Source organism: Amblyraja radiata, chromosome 10, assembly GCF_010909765.2.
Source record: "Amblyraja radiata isolate CabotCenter1 chromosome 10, sAmbRad1.1.pri, whole genome shotgun sequence".
Lineage (NCBI taxonomy): Eukaryota > Metazoa > Chordata > Chondrichthyes > Rajiformes > Rajidae > Amblyraja > Amblyraja radiata.
The window spans coordinates 12219924-12237328 of NC_045965.1; the positions used below are offsets into that span (position 1 = coordinate 12219924).

The 17405-nt window shown below is 43.8% G+C and overlaps 1 protein-coding gene across 1 annotated transcript; it reads right to left on the bottom strand.

Annotated features, from left to right (window-relative positions):
• Positions 1-2167: 2167 nt before the first annotated feature.
• Positions 2168-11394, bottom strand: LOC116977525 (leucine-rich repeat-containing protein 52-like). Its single transcript, XM_033028025.1, has 2 exons — positions 10593-11394; positions 2168-2737 (listed from the first exon to the last, which is right to left on the bottom strand). The coding sequence occupies exons 1-2, from the start codon at positions 11209-11211 to the stop codon at positions 2442-2444; spliced, it is 915 nt and encodes a 304-aa protein (XP_032883916.1). The 5' UTR covers positions 11212-11394; the 3' UTR covers positions 2168-2441.
• Positions 11395-17405: the final 6011 nt, after the last annotated feature.

The window sequence follows — 17405 nt, forward strand, 5'->3', positions numbered from 1 at the left end:
TCCAGTAATTATCTGTGGATGGCAAAATTGAACTTGCTGGACATCTGATTTGGTTCAACCTACTATTTAGACATTAGCCATACAGCACGGAAACAAGACCTTCGGCCCACCGAGTCAACGCTGACCAGCCATCAACCCATACACTAACACTATCCTACATGCTAGAGGCAATTTACAATTTTTTATCGAAGCCAATTGACCTACAAACCTGCACGTCTTTGGAGGGTTGGAGGAAACCGGAGCACCCGGAGAAAACCCACGTGGTCACAGGGAGACCGTGTAAACTCCGTACAGACAGCACCCGTAACCAGGATTGAACCCAGGTCTCTGGCGCTGTAAGGCAGCAACTCTACCACCCCTAGTTCTCTGATTCTCGTAGATTTATGTCGTTAAGAGGCTCTCACAAAAGATGTTAAAATTGTGCTATGGTTTAAAGCTTAATAGACCTTGCTTGACCTCACCTGAAGATCACGGCACAATGGCGTGCAGTGACCCAGGTTCCAGTTCGTGATAGGGAGCTGCCATAACCTACCTTTTACCTCATTGGAGACTCATGGGCTATCTTTAATCAGAATTTATTGGACTTTATCTGGCACTAGTCGTTATTCCCTTTACCCTGTATCTGTATACTGTGTCTAAAGGAACTGCAGATGCTGGTTTATACGGAAGATAGACACAAAGTGCTGGAGAAACTCTAGCGGGTCTGGCAGCATCCCTGGAGAAAAAGGATGGGTGATGTTTCGGCTCAGAATCCTTCTTCAGACAATGTACACTGTGAATATAGACACAAAAAGCTGGAGTAACTCAGCGGGTCAGGCAACATCTCCTGGGGAAAAGGAATAGGTGACATTTCGGGTCAAGACCCTTCTTCAGAATGAAAGTCAAGGTAAACTAGAAATATGAAAACGTACAGAATAAATCCGAGCCGGCACTGATGTGGACGACTTGATTGTAATCATTCCACTGACTGGATAGCACACAACAAAACATCTTTTCACTGTACCTTGGTACACGTAACAATAAACTAAACTAAACTAAAAGTACCCAACCTGACTTTTCTTCTTTTGTTTCCTCTGGAATGTTGAGATCAGAAGTTGAGGGGGAAAAGACATACTTGATCACTTGACTAGTATAAGGTATAGCTATGCTAAGTAAATGGGAGAGGAAATGGTAGATGCAATATCATATGGAGAAATCTAAAGTCATCCACTTGAGTAGAAAATATAGACGGGAGACATTTTCATATATAGTGAGAGTTGCTGTTCAGAAGGAACTGGTTTCCTTGTACACAATTAACTAAAAATTAACATGTAGATTGAGCAAATAACTCGGAAGGCAAATAATAGTTTTGGCCTTTATTGCAAAGGAATTAAATACAGAAGTAAAGATTTCTGACTGGAACTATCTAAATCCACGGTACAATGAAACTTGAAATATTGTGTACTGGTCTGGTGTCCACAGCTAAAGATGTAATTGCATCAGAGAGGGTCAAAATAACCAGTCAGCTATTCAAGGCAGACAGAGGTAAGGAAAGGGTTGGAGGGATACGGGCCAAACACTTGCAAATGGGACTTGCTTAGATGGGACATCTTGGTTGACGTAGACAAGTTAGGTCGAAGGGCTTGTTTCTATGCTGTATGACACCATGAGGTTAAAAAAATTACTTTAACCTGGGCTAGTGAATTTTTGGAATTCTCTGCCAAGGAGCGCTGAGGAAGTTCAGCTTGCCAAGTCGATTTAAGACAGAGTTTAGTTTAGTTTAAAGATACAGTGTGGAAACAGGCACTTCAGCCCACATAGTCCGTGCTGACCAACGACCACCTGTACACTGCTTCTATCCTACACACTAGGGACAATTTACTGAAGTCAATTAACCTACAAAGCCACACGTCTTTGGAGTGTGGAAGGAAACCGGAGCACCCGGAGAAAACTCACGTGGTCACGGGGAGAGCGTAAACTCTAAACTCCGTATAGACAGCGCCCAGAGTCAGGATCGATCCCGGGTCTCTGGTGCCGTAAGGCAGCAAATCTACCGCTGCACCACCGTGCCACCCTAAAGCCAGAGGTTGCACAAATCCCAGAAGTTGATATGTTTTTGGTGATTAAGGGAATATACCAATACAGGAAAGTGGAGCACATCGTCATTAATATGGTAAAGTCGCAAATGTTGGAACCATACAATAAAGTTTATTGGCATATAGTTTACAAAATAAATGTGTGCATCTGATAATATATAAATTGCAAAGGGAGTATTACACAATTGAACAATGATAACATAACGGAGTGATACACTCCAATCTTCCACATAGTCCATTATATCGATTCATTGGTTGGTGACTAGTTCATTTCAATAACATACATAATATGAACCATCCTACCAATGACCTTGGTGATTAACTCGGGCGTCCTGATGATATGATACTCCTGTAGAGAATCCTTTATCATGTGTTGATTTGACTAAATCTCATATTAGACTTTGCTGGTGGATACAGTACTGGTTCTATATCATCATCTGTTTCTGTATACTTCCTTTGACGATCCAAATAAACCATGATTATACCTGAAATTGTGGCAACAATTATGCCGCTGATAAATATTGTAACACCAACCATTACGAAAAATATGTAGTCAAAGTAATCCAGAGGGGCCAGACAAATGTGCAATATGTTGTTTAAGGCATCCGAGACTTTGATTCCAGCCATCGAATTTGGACTACGGCAGACAGTGTCTTTATCATCTGTTAAATCAAAAGCAGATTATTTATTTTAACTTATTTGTTCATGGAACGACATTGTATCACAAACCAATAACACGCAAGAAAACCAAACCAGGCACATGCATCCAAAGTTAGAACTTAACCTTGCACACTTGAACGTTTACAGCCAAAATCTTTTCCTTAAAAGCTGTTGATTTCACAGTGGTGCAGCTGGTCGAGCTGCTGCCTCACAGCACCGGTGATCCAGGTTCAATCCCGACCTCGGGTGTTGTCTGAGTGCTGTCCCTGTGCCGTGTGGGATTCCTCCAGGTGCTCCAGTTTCATAGAAAATAGGTGCAGCATTAGGCCATTCGGCCCTTCGAGCCTGCACCGCCATTCAATATGATCATGGCTGATCATCCAACTCAGTATCCTGTACCTACTTTCTCTCCATACCCCCTGATCCCTTTAGCCACAAGGGCCACATCTAACTCCCTCTTAAATATAGCCAATGAACTGGCCTCAACTACCTTCTGTGGCAGAGAATTCCAGAGATTCACCACTCTCTGTGTAAAAAATGTTTTTCTCATCTCAGTCCTAAAAGATTTCCCGTTTATCCTTAAACTGTGACCCCTTGTTCTGGACGTTCCCAACATCAGGAACAATCTTCCTGCATCTAGCCTGTCCAACCGCTTAAGAATTTTGTAAGTTTCTATAAGATCCCCCCTCAATCTTCTAAGTTTCCATCTATCATCCCTTGTATTTTCCTGCACTTTGTTTATATGCAACCATTTTTTTAAAATGTGGGCAGTATTATCCTCTTTACAAACAAGAGCCAGTAGCAAATAGCAATGCTTTAATTTGTAGATACAAGGAACTGCAGATGCCGGTTTACAACAAAAAAAAGGCACAAAGTGCTGGAGTAACACAGTGGGTTATGCAGCATCTCCGGAGAACATGGATAGGTGACGTGATGGGTTGGAACCTTTCTTTAGACTGATTGCAGGGAGGAGAGGAAATAAAGTTGGAAAAGAGGAGGGGCAGGACAAAGCAATGCAGGTAAGAGGTGGACATAGTGGCAAGTGATAGTAACCGCTGAGTTACTCTCGCACTCTGTGTCCTTTTATGTAAACCAGCATCTGCAGATCCTTATTTTAACAAGAGATTAACTGTACTCCGATTCAAGTTATCTTGGAATTCAGTTGGGCTGTTTCTAAACTAGAATCACTCAACGCTTCCCCTCATTTCATTAATTTCTAGTTTCTAGTATACCTATGAATATGTTTTATGCTGCACAGTCTACACAGTCTGATCAGTCAGTGGATAGAGTTTGGACTTGCCTTTGGAAGTCAAGAAAGCCATCTTCTCCACATGCTTTAAAAACTTTTACATGGGCTACTGAATATTTTTATGAATTAATTGAGAATATTACTAAATTAAAAATAAAGCCCAGTTTCAATAAAAATAATTTACCAAAATGTCAATTTTATGGAATTAAAGATTTTGTATGGTAATCAAAATTTGAATAAACAAATCTAATAACTGCCCTAAGATTCAATGATATGACAATATTAATAGTAACTTAAATAAAAGGGGCAGACAGACAGATAAAAGAAATGAAAATACCTGAATGTTACCAGGACTCAAGAGCTCAAGTTATAGGGAGAGACTGGATAGATTGGGACTTAGTTCCATTCAGTTTAGGAGACTACGAGGTGACCTAATGACGGTACTCAAAACCATGAAAGGCATTGATAAGGTGATTTGTTGACGTCATTTTCTCAGGATAGAGACCGTGAAGTAAGGGCATATGTATAATGTGAGAGGGGAAAATTTTAAACGAGATCAGAGGGACAATTGCTTAACAAAGAGAAGGAACAAAATGCGAAAGTTGTAGAGGCAGGTACAGTATAATGGTGACATATAGACAGGTATATGGGCAGACTTTAGACTTTAGAGATACAGCGCCGAAACAGGCCCTTCGTCCCAAGTCCACACTTCCACATGGACCAGCGATCACCCCCCATCCACCAGCACTATCCTACACACTAGGGACAATTAAGAAAAAAATTACCAAAGCCAATTAACGTACAAAAACCTGTATGTCTTTGGGATGTGGAAGGAAACCTGAACAACCAGAGAAAACCTATATGGTCACATGGAGAACATACAAACTCCGTACAGACAGCACCTGTGGTCAGCATCGAACCAGGAGCGCTGCGCCACTGTGCCACTGAGAGGAAATAATTTAGAGGGATATGGGCCAAACTCAGGCTAATCGAACTAGCCATTATTAAACTTGGTCAACATAGAAGAGTTTCTGTGCTGTATGGCTATATGACTCTCTGGAATAAGGAAGGTTAAGATGGAACCTAGCAGAGTAATTTACTGATATTTATGAGTTTGCTTTTTATTAAGTAGAACACGGCTGCAAAAACAAGATAGATTAGATGAGTTTTATTGGCATATGCACAGGGGTGCAATGAAATTCCTTGTTCATGTGAAGCCTTCAGAGTGAACGGGAAATGGTAATGATGGGTATAACAATCGGTGCCAATTAGCTGGCCGGTGCAAAGATTGTAGTGTCATCTGAAGTGGTGAAAATCAACTAATAAACTGCAATAGTGGAATAACCGATTGAGGTAGAGTTAAGAGTGAGAATATGTGGGGTTGTGAAAAGGTAGATACAAGAATTGCAGATGATGGTTAAAAAAACAAAACATAATGAGCTGGAGTAACTCAGTCGGACAGGCAGCATCTCTGGAAAACATGGATAGGAAGGTGTTTCTCCGTGGGTAGGGGTCTGAAGAAGGGTCCCGACCTGAAACGTCACCTATCTTCAAAACCATGTATCGGAGTACAGTTAATATCTTGTAGAAACAAAGATTTGCAGATGCTGGTTTACATAAAGGGACACTGCGTGCAAGAGTAACTCAGCGGTTACTATTACTTGCCACTATGTCCATCTTTTACCTGCCAGGCTTTGTACTGCCCCTCTGCTTTTCCTGCTTTCTGTCCCCTCCACACTGCAATCAGTTTAAATAAGGGTTCCAACCCAAAACGTCACCTATCCATGCATCTCCAGAGATGCTGCCTGGGTTACTCCAACACGTTGTGAAGGAGGTGATTAGTTCTGAGGTCAGATAGAAATTAGGAGTTTTTTAAACAATTCTTTTACAGTGAAACTGCTTTGCTGAGGAACATATAGGAAGAGACTCAGTGACTATTTGTATCAAAAATTCCCAAAGCCATCTCCAGACCATTAGGCCACAAAAGGAAGAGTGTGTTTACCTTTAGAAAGGAGTTGAGGAGGAATTTTACCTTTAGAATGGAGATGAGGAGGAATTTCTTCAGCCAGGGGGTAGTGAATCCATGGAATTAATTGCCACAGAACGTTGTGGAGGCCAAGTCAATCAATATTTTTTAAGGAGGGAATTGATAGATTCTTGATTAGTACGGGTGTCAGGCGTATGGGGAGAAGGCAGGAGAATGGGGTTCTGAGGGAAAGATGGATCAGCCATGATCGAATGGCGGAGCAGACTTGATGGGCCAAATGGCCTAATTCTGCTCCTATAACATGAACACCTTAATTTATTACATTCTGCCCTTCAATGCAACAACCAATTGTTTTGATATCCTTTCAGCATTTTCTCACTTCCCATAGAGTCATCCAGCGTGAAAAAGGCCCTTCGGCCCAATTTTCACATGCCGATCAACATGTCCCATCTACACCTGCCCATAACCCTCTAAACCTGTCCTATCCATGTACTTGTCCAAACGTCTCTTCAATGTTATGATAGTACTTGCCTCAACTATTTTCTCCTGCAGCTCGTTTCATACACCCACAACCCTTTGTGTAAAAAAGTTACACAACCTAATTTGAGGAAGGACATTCTTCTATTGAGGGAGTGCAACATAGGTTTACACGATTAATTCCCGGGATGGCGGGACTGTCATATGCAGAGAGAATGGAGCAGCTGGGCTTGTACACGCTGGAGTTTAGAAGGATGAGAGGGCATCTCATTGAAACATATAAGATTGTTAAGGGTTTGGACACGCTAGAGGCAGGAAATATGTTCCCGATGTTGAGGGAGTCCGGAACCAGGGGCTAAGAATAGGGAGTAAGCCATTTAGAACGGAGACGAGGAAACACTTTTTCTCACAGAGAGTTGTGAGTCTGTGGAATTCTCTGCCTCAGAGGGCAGTGGAGGAAGGTTCTCTGGATGCTTTCAAGAGAGAGCTAGATCGGGCTCTTAAAAATAGCGGAGTCAGGGGATATGGGGAGAAGGCAGGAACGGGGTACTGATTGGGGATGATCTGCCATGATCACATTGAATGGCAGTGCTGGCTCGAAGTGCCGAATGGCCTAGTGTCTATTGTTACCGCTCAGTTCCTATTAAATCTTTGCCTAAATCACTTTAAACTTAAGTCATCTGTTTCTTGATTACCCTATGGGCTAAAGACTCTATGTGTTTACCCAGTCTATTCCTCTCATGATATTGCACACCTCTCAGCTTCTCCATCGCTCCCTTGCCATGCATACTCCCCCACATTGATCATTCCATTTTGGCCGAAGAATTTCTCAACACGATTCGCGCAATAACCTTGCTGATTGACAATTGGATCTCAAAGTATTACTTATGGTCTCATACCGCACATTTAACACAATTCCATAAGTCTACAAAAATCATCACCGAGACACCCTTTCTACGGGTAGCGAGCCAGATTCAGATCTGATACTGGAGATTATATAGGTGCTGGAGGAACTCAGGGATCAGGCAGCATCTGTGGAAGGAATGGACAGGTGATCTTTTGGTTTCAGGTCTTCAGTCTGAGAAAAGGTCATGACCCAAGACACTGCCTGTTCGTTTCCCTCCACAGATGCTGCCTGACCTGCTGAGTTCTTCCAGCACTTTGTGTTTTGTTCAAGAGTCAAGCATCGACAGTTCCTTGTTTCTCCATATTACTAGGGATTGCATAGCACTACCAGACTCAGGAAGAGCTTATTCCTCTCTGTTATCAGGCTTCTGAACTAGCCATTCTTAAGCTAGGGTCTTGTCCGATTCACTGCTACCACATTGAGGATATTGGTCTTCATCTATGGAACTGGTGCGCTACAATGATGCTCTACTGTACATGAGGTGTGCTACCGTTAATGCTCTACCTACTTGACGATTGTATTTATGCATGGTTTTGTAGCTTTAGAGATACAGAGTGGAAACAGGCCCTTCGGCTCACTGAGTCTGTGCTGACCAATGATTATCCATTCACACTAGTTCTATGTTATCCCAATTCATCACCCATTCCCGAAACACGAGGGGCAATTTACAGGGGCCAATTTTTAGCCTACAAACCCGCACGTCTTTGAGATGTGGGAAGAAACCCATGGTGTCAAACTCCACAGAGACAGCACTCGAGGACAGGATCGAACCCAGGTCTCTGGCACTGTGAGACCCACTGTGTCGTCTCACATAAACAATGTTTTAAAAAATCAGCTCATGCAATCAAATACACTTCCATCTGTTCTCTGTAAGAAGGGACTGCAGATGATGGTTTAAACTGAAGATAGACAAAAAGCTGGAGTAACTCAGCGGGACAGGAAGCATCTCTGGAGAGAAGGAATGGATGACGTTTCGGTTCTGTCTGAAGAAGGGTCTCGACTCCGAAACGTCACCCATTCCTTCTCTCCAGAAATGCTGCCTGTCCCGCTAAGTTACTCAGCATTTTGTGTCTACAGTATCTTCCATATGTTCTCTGTCAGGCCAGGCCAAATCCAGAAAGGGCCTGAGCACGATTTTTAATCTTTAAGAAACATTCTATCTTTAGTCATATGGTCACAAAAAGCACAGAAACAGATACTTCAGCTCGACTTGTCCAACGCCAACCAAGATATCTATCTCTGCTAATCCCATATATCTGTGTTTGGCCCATAGCTCTCTAAAACCTTTTCTATATATTTACTTTTCTAATGTTGGAATTTTACCTGCCTCTACCACTTTCTCTAGCAGCTTGTTCCATAGCCAGACGAAGCCAGAGGGTTGTGAATCTGTGGAAGTCATTGCCACAGATAGTGGTGGCAGGGTCTCAACCCGAAACGTCACCTATTCATGATATACAGGGATGCTGTCTGACCCGCTGAGTTACTCCAGCTTTTCGTGCCTATCTTAGGTTCTCGATTAGTAGGTTTTGCGGAGAAGGCAAGAGAATGGGGTTGAGAGGGAAAATAGATCAGCCATGATTAAATGGGGAAGCAGACTAAATGGGCTGAATGGCCAAATTCTGCTCCTTTGCCTTATGAACTTTTGCCTTTGCCTTATGACCACCTTGCCTATTTAAATTTTCTTTAAATCTTTCCCCTTTCACCTTACACCTATGCACTCTTATTTTAGACTACTATCCCTAGGCAAAAAAGACTGGCCATCAAGCTAATTAACTTTGTATCCCTTCCTGATTATAATTCAAGCATTCAGATTTCTGCTAATTCTGTCTTTTTCCTAACTTGCTTAAGGTATTATCTCCCAACTATACAACACACATTAGTCAAATTTGGGAGTATGAGTGACGTTGTGTGCCTCAACGCCCGGTTACGGGGGGAGGGGGCGGCCTGCGGCGCCAGACACACACTAACCACCCCCCCCCACACACACACTAACCACCCCCCCCCCCCACACACACACTAACCACCCCCCCCCCACACACACACTAGCCACCCCCATTGATATTATATTAATATTATTCATTCACTCCTTTTACCCCATGCCCTGCCCTATCCACTCACATATAACCCCCAACTCGCAGGCACGGCTAGAGAGGGAGGGGGTAGAGAGAGATGGACACAGAGGCACAGAGAGGGACACAGAGAGGGACACAGAGAGGGGCACAGAGAGGGGCACAGAGAGGGGCACAGAGGCACAAAGAGGGACACAGAGGCACAGAGATGGGGGGAGGGTGGGAGGGGAGAGAGGGGGGGCAAGAAGGTGTGTGAGGGGGGCAGAGAGGGAGCCGGGGGGGGGGGAGGGCAGAGAGAGATGGGGTAGAGTTTGAGGGGTGGTGGGGGGGGGCGTCATCAGAGAGGAGGGCTGGTTCCCGAACCTCGCTCCTGGCTTCAGGCTGCAGGCAGGGCCCGAGAACGCGGGGAGCGGTCGGGGGTGACATCACTCGCAAGAAGACAGCGGGTTTTTTTCAAAGGTTTTTCGGCAGCGACGGACGGGACGGGACCCGAGAGCTCTAGTACAGGGCCTGACTTGCTCGTTTTCTTCACTCGCAGCGTGTGCCGCAGTCTTCAGCGATGATCTTTGGTCAACAGTCGACAGGGCGACTTTTGAACAACGGGGGGAGGAGGGAGGGGTGGGAGGTAGCATCAGTCGCAGCGCGAGCAGACAGCAGGCAGGCAGATCCATTGTCAAATCATCAGCGAAAAACAGGCGTTTTGAGTTCAAAGTTGGATCGGATTTGTGAACATTTTTATGAATAATTCAAGAAATAAAGCACAACATTTTCAGATAAGCCGATTTCGGACTCCAGGGGGTAAATCTCTACCAGAATATGTAAAAATGTTCCCGTTTGCACGTCGTTTTTTCGAGAAGATGTGAAAACACACAAACAAGTAAATACACACACACACACACACACACACATTCAAGATCAGAATTTTATAGTTATAAGGATATATATATTTGTCAACATGCATCTGCATGCAGTTCCTAATGTCAATCAAATAGATTATGGATACAGATATGGAAACAAATACAGATTATGGACACAGATATGGAAACAAATAGATTCTGGCTACAGGTATAGATATGGAAACAAATATAGATTATAAATACAGATATGGACACAAATATAGATAATGTATACAGATATTGGATACAAAATTTGAGACGGACTCTCTCACCTGGAAACAAACTTTTGTCTTTCTGCAACCACTGACTCAGATCTTTAACCGTGCATTGACAATCCCAAGGATTGCCGGACAGATACACGGAATGTAACCCACTCAGGGTTTTTATGGCGGTAACGTTTACGAAAGTCAAGCTGTTGTTCCTCAGGTCCAGCTCACGTATCCCAATGTTTGAGTCAAATGCGTTGTTTTGCACGTTCCTTATCTTGTTGTGGGCCAGCTTCAACACGATCAAGCTCGCCAACGTTTGGAAAGTGGTGGCGCCGACCCTTTTCAGAGTATTGTAGCTGAGGTCCAAATACGCCACCCTTGACCCAGCGAGGAAGTCGAGCTTGGAGACTTCCGAGATGGCGTTGTGACTGCAATCCAGGTAGACCAAGTCGCTCAGGAGGTTGATTTGCAGAGAGTTGATTTCAGTGATGCTGTTTCTCGAGAGGTCCAGATACCTGGTGTTTAATGGCAAGTTTTTTGGAAATGAGACGAAACCCTTATTCCTGCAGTTCACCTTAAAGATATCACAGATGCACTTTGGTGGGCAATCGGCAGCAATTGTCGCTCCCATCAACAGTATTTCCCAAAGCAATCCCTGCGACCTTCTCAAATAAAGAAACATGTTGATAAGATGTTATCCAAACCGCAACTTCATGCTAAGATATATATATATATACATATATTTTTTTGTGCAAGATTGCATTTGTTTTTTTTCATTATGGTTTCATTTTTTAAACGTTTGATTAGGCGAATGCTTCATTGCATTTGCAACCACTATCTCGCCATGGCGGCAATCACCAATCACCGGTTGCCTCTATACACCGAGGGTAGAGTTGACCTGATGAAGCGTGAAAGTTAAGAAGAGTGGGGGGGGAGACTTGATCCAATGTCACTTGCAGTTGCTAGTCAACGCTTTTGTGACGTGCTCAATCGTAACGACAGTCTTAAAAAAGATGGACACAAAATGCTGGAGTAACTCAGCGGGAACAGGCAGTCTATGGAGAGAAGGAATGAGTGACCTTTTCTGGTCGAGACCCTTCTTCAGACTGAAAGTCACGGCGAAGGGAAACGAGAGATGTAGACGGTGATGTAGAGAGATGCAGAACAAATGAATTCAAGATATGCAAAAAAAAGTAGAAAAGATAAAGAAATCAGGTCATTGTTAGCTGTTTACTGGGTGAGAACGAAAAGCTGGTGTGTGACTTGGGTGGGGGAGGGATGGAGAGAGGGGGAATGCTGGGGTTACTTGAAGTTAGAGAAGTCAATATTCATACCACTGGTAGACACAGAATGCTGGAGTAACTCAGCTGGACAGGCAGCATCTCCGGAGAGAAGGAATGGTTTTTCTGGTCGAGACCCTTCTTCAGACTGGTCATACCACTGGGCTGGAAGCTGCCCAAGTGAAATATGAGATGCTGTTCCTCTCACTGTTGCTGTTTCGTTCTCACCTAGCAAACAACTAACAACGAAGGTACACAAAATTGCTGGGGAAACTCAGCGGGTGCAAACAACTAACAACGTCATGTTTCCTATATCATTGTTTAGCAATGGTACAACATTTTGAGATTTTAAAAATCAAGTCTGCAATTTATCCCATCAGATAAAGCATTAAAAAAAGTTTAATTTGACACCTAGTTCACTTTCATATCTTCAGTATTAAAAAAAAGTTATGGCCATTTTCATACTCGGAAATTAGCATCTTGTTCCCTATTGCTTTTCCATTGACTTAACACAAAAGCTATGATCGGGGCCAGTCAAAAGCCCATACATAACCTTCTTAAAAATTAAGAGAACTGAATGACATTTTCAGTTATTATAGATTGAAGCATTCTGTAACAAATATAAAACATCTTACTTGGATGACCTGAAATTAAAGCATATAATTAGTTAGTTACCTAATTGTAGCTAATTACAAAATTGACCGTTGTGACGGAAATAGTAATAACACTGCCTTGAAAATTCAAAAATGTGATATTCTCAAGATCAGAACTTTAATATTATTGTATTATATGCTGTAAGTCCGTAATAGATAGGTAAATAAATTACAATTTCTAGCAATAGACCAAGTCTTTATGGAGAAGATCAGTTGCTAGCTGGTACATTGGCATATCATAATCAGTAGCATCATCATATGCCTCAGATTGTAACCAATAAGCAACCTTGCTTTTCCTCAACTTTTCAATTTTGGCACTGTAAACTACAAGTTTTTGCTCTTCAAACCACGCATGACATGCCTTTCTGCCCACTACTTTCCCATTAAGAATGTCCTGTAGATTCCATTTCTTAAGAAAATGATATATTTTTTTAAATAGCCTAAGTATCCAAATAACAAACTAATCCCATTCACACAAGATTTAACAATATAACATGATTTTTAAATCTCACTGTCATGAATTTATATGCCAAATGGAAGGAATTTAATGTTTAATTCCCATAAATTAATCTAAAACATCCACTTTCAATATAATCAAAAATATTATTTTTTTGCACAATATCCCTGTTGTGGATATTTAGTATAAAAATATTGACTATGGATAGACAATTACACAAAATATAGACAATTTAGATGCTCTTATGACGTGATTGTCCAAAAATAAAAGATAATTTAAATCATCTTGCGAGTGGGTGTTTCTGGAATGTAATTGATTGGAACGTTGCGGTAGCGGTGAATTTGAAACCCCATGCCGATTCATATGGGGCCCAAATAACATTCGCAACGTAAAATTAGATTAAAGCCACCCCAAGAAGCAAGATTATATGTAAAATATACGACTTATCCTTTGTTTTGTCCTGTTGTTGCGATCCGTCACGTTGTAGGCGTTGAGGGCGTTCGAAGTCGCCTTTTACTTTAATCCAACTGTTAAATTGTCCAACGATTTAAAAAAACGGGAAGGAAGTTCGATCGATTTTTTATCATCGACTAGCAGCCCGAGGAAATCCCTCTCCGACTAGCGATACAAACCTGCATTTTAATCCCGACCCCCCCCCACCCCCCTCAAAGGCGCCAAAGTCGCACACACAGCCCGTGGCAGATCTGCAGCGCCGCTGAAGGTAGGTTTTGTAACATCGCTACATTGTTACATTTTTGCATATCTTTCTTTCATCTGTTCAATATCTCTCTACATCACCGTCTATATCCCTCGTTTCCCTTTCCCACGACTTTTAGTCTGAAGATGGGTCTCGATCCCATTCCTTCTCTCCAGAGATGCTGCCTGTCCCGCTGAGTTATGTAGATCAAACAGTATTGCTGATTTGATCCGTGTCTGGTTTTGCTGCTGATGACCTGATCCATAATCCATGTCGGGTTTTCCACACGACCACCTTGTGGCATGCGGGCAGCCATGACGCCTTTTTATTTTTAACTTACGATTCAGACCCTACAGTACTCATTTTGATGGTCTCTGTATGTATTCAAATGAAAGTATTGTTATGATGATTCTGAATCATAAGTACTTTGCACATGGTGTCAGAAGTGGGATAACATTGCGGTCGATGACATAGAATCGCAACCTGTATGTTTGATCCCCTAGATGGCTCTGTAGCGTCACAATACCGACCCTATTGATCTCGCTTCCCCCATATGCGAGAAGAGTAACATTGGTGGGTTTTAATAGGTCTACGTTCCTCAGATGATTGAACTGTTCCCGAGACAGAACATTGCATTTCGCTCCAGTGTCAATTTTCATCTCGATCACTTTATTGTTTACCTTTACGGTGGCCAATGGCTCACTATTCGGCACATTTTGTGTGCTAATACAATGTGCCCCCAGAACGGTTCCATCGACCTTTGGCCTCTCGTCCATGCTGCTATCGGACAAACCTGACGGGCTCAGCCTGCAGCAAATGCATTGGCTGCTTTGTCTGCTCTCTGTTAGGTTGGAATCTGCAAAATCTCCAGAAATGATGTCGGCTCTTACGCCCATGGCAAACTTGACCAAAGGCTTGACCACTTCTCTCTCTTAGCCAAGTGCTCCCCACCACAGTTGTTGCATTCTTGAATAAAATGAGCTGCAGGATAATTAAGCTGTCTCTTGGCTGCCAGAGAGTGCAGTCCTGCGCTGTGTGCAACAGCTAGGCTCCACATCAACAGAAAGAGCCGTGGTCTATAGTGGCTACTGACATTTTTGACTGGCGTGGCAACCAGTACATGTCCCGGTTGACTCTTGCTCTTACAAACGATGGTTTGAGATCGATCTGCCCGGCCAGAGGGCTTGAACATCGAGCCATCCGTAGCGGCAACTACGGAGGATCAGGGCCACGATCACGGGTGAACAAGGGAGGAGGAGGAGGAACTATATTGCCTTCCACCACAGTGAAGAATGCTGTGGTGGATGTCTGTGTTGAATTATTATGTTGTGTATTGTGTCCTTTTTTAATTGTAACGCTGCATGGTAAATTACATTTCACTGCACCTTATAGTGCATGTGACAAATAAATTTGAACTTCCCCATAGCTTCCGATGCGGCAGTCATCAAGAAACTTGTGAGGCATTTTGCGGTCCATGGGGTACCTCAAACCCTCATGTTTGACAATGGTGGCCAACTCACAAGGCAGCGTTTCAAGGACTTTGGAAAGGAATGGGATTTTAGACACATCACCAGCAGTCCGGAGTACCCCTAGTCGAACGGGCTGGCTGAACGAGCTGTCCACAGTGCAAAGGAGCTGATGGAGAAGTCCTGCAGGGCCGGGTCTGACGTGTTTTTGGATCTTCTCCATCTCCGCAACATTCCACGTGATCCCACACTCGGTTCGCCGGCTCAGCGACTCATGTCCAGACAGACCAGGGCTACTCTTCCATTCACGAAGCAGCTGCTCCAGCCACAAGTCTGCGAGTCCGAGGTGGTTCGGGGCGCGTCTGCGGCGTAATAAAGGCATACTACGACTGTTCTAGTTGTCCACTCCAACCATTGTCGGAGGGCCAGGTGGTCTGTCTCCAAACCCAGTGCATGGTCAAGGAGGTGTGTCCGGAACCAAGGTCTTATTTGATACAATCTGGCGGAGGTCTATACAGACGAAACCGACGACATATTCTGCCAGTAAATGAGCCGGTGCCATTGAGGCAGGTTCAGTATGATTATGCAGATAACCCAGTGGATGTGTTATGGACAGAGGATGGAAATGATTATCTGAATGAGGGACAGGTGTCAGCAGATGGTGAGCAGTTCTACGATCAGAACTTTATTTCTGTACCTGCAAAAGGAGTGCCAATGGGGCTGGTGTCGACAACGAAGACCCTCTGTAAAGCCTGTCGACAAATTCCCAGCGACACCGGTGCTGGTTGAGTCGTCGCCCTGCTAAGAAACTACCGATAGAGGCCGGCAGCTCCTTCCTTACACCCACCACTCTTTGTGGGTGTCAGGGATTATGGGGAGAAGGCAGGAGAATGGGGTTCAGACTTATCAGACTCAAACTTATTTTGCTTCCTCCAATTACTCACATATACATAAAAACATTGAAAATCGGTGCAGGAGTAGACCATTCGGCCCTTCAAGTCAACACCTCCATTCAATGTGATCATGGCTGATCATCCTAAATCAGTACTCCGTTCCTGCTTTCTCCCCATATCCCATGATTCCATTAGCCCTAGTAGCTATATCTAACTCTCTCTTGAAAACTGCTGGTGAATTGGCCTCCACTGCCTTCTGTGGCAGAGAATTCCACAGATTCACAACTCTCTGGGTGAAAAGGTTTTTCCTCATCTCAGTCCTAAATGGCCTAACCCTTATTCTTAAACTGTGACCCCTAAACGTCGCCCTTTCCTTCTCTCCAGAGATGCTGCCTGTCCCTCTGAGTTACTCCAGCTTTTGGTGTCTATTTTCGGTTTAAACCAGCATCTGCAGTTCCTTCTTCCATTTTCAGCCCACCGGGTCCGCGCCGACCATCGATCGCCCATTCACCATTCAATCTTATCCCACTTTCACATCCATCTCACCCACAAGGGGCGATTTGGCACACATGATATTAACAAGCCTAAACCTCAACCTAAATGAATGCCCTTTAACACAACTGATACTCCTCTGAGTTTTATTTGCAAAACTATGAATAATTTAACAATAATAAATGAAACGACATCCAGCGGCATTTAATAATAAATGGCCTCTCCTCGTGATGAGGAATAGCATTCGGGACAGATATTATATAACAGGGGGTAAGATTTCAAAACTGTCTGTTGGGTGGAAGGAATGTGAATGCAATTAGAATTGCAGTGACTGGTTACTGGAGGGGGGTGGGAATGGGGGATGGGGATGGGGGGTGGGGACGGGTTGGTGAGTGGTGGTGGGGATGGGGGTCTGAGGGATGGAGGGGGATAGGGGGTGGGAATGGGGGTGGAGATGGGGGGGTGGGGAGTGGTGGTGAGGATTGGGGGGGTGGGAATGTGGGTGTGAGGGGTGGGGAGTGGGGGATGGGGAGTGGGGCCTCAACTACACAGGCCAATTGGTTCAGGTTAAAAGGAAGTGGAGACACAGTCCCCCAATATATAAAAGACAGAGTGCGGGAGTAACTCTGTTCCCAAAGTTGGGCGAGTCCAGAACCAGGGGCCACAGTCTTGGAATAAAGGGGAGGCCATTTAAGACTGAGGTGAGAAAAAACTTTTCCACCCAGAGAGTTGTGAATTTGTGGAATTCCCTGCCACAGAGGGCAGTGGAGGCCAAATCACTGGATGGATTTAAGAGAGAGTTAGATAGAGCTCTAGGGGCTAGTGGAATCAAGGGATATGGGGAGAAGGCAGGCACGGGTTATTGATTAGGGATGATCAGCCATGATCACAATGAATGGCAGTGCTGGCTCGAAGGGCAGAATGGCCTCCTCCTGCAC

Excerpts from the sequence above, each read along its gene's own strand:
- LOC116977525 (XM_033028025.1), bottom strand. The coding sequence starts at position 11,211 with ATGTTTCTTTATTTGAGAAGGTCGCAGGGATTGCTTTGGGAAATACTG. Across the intron at positions 2,738-10,592 it reads AGACAAAAGTTTGTTTCCAG|ATGATAAAGACACTGTCTGC; the intron begins GTGAGAGAGTCC and ends TTGATTTAACAG.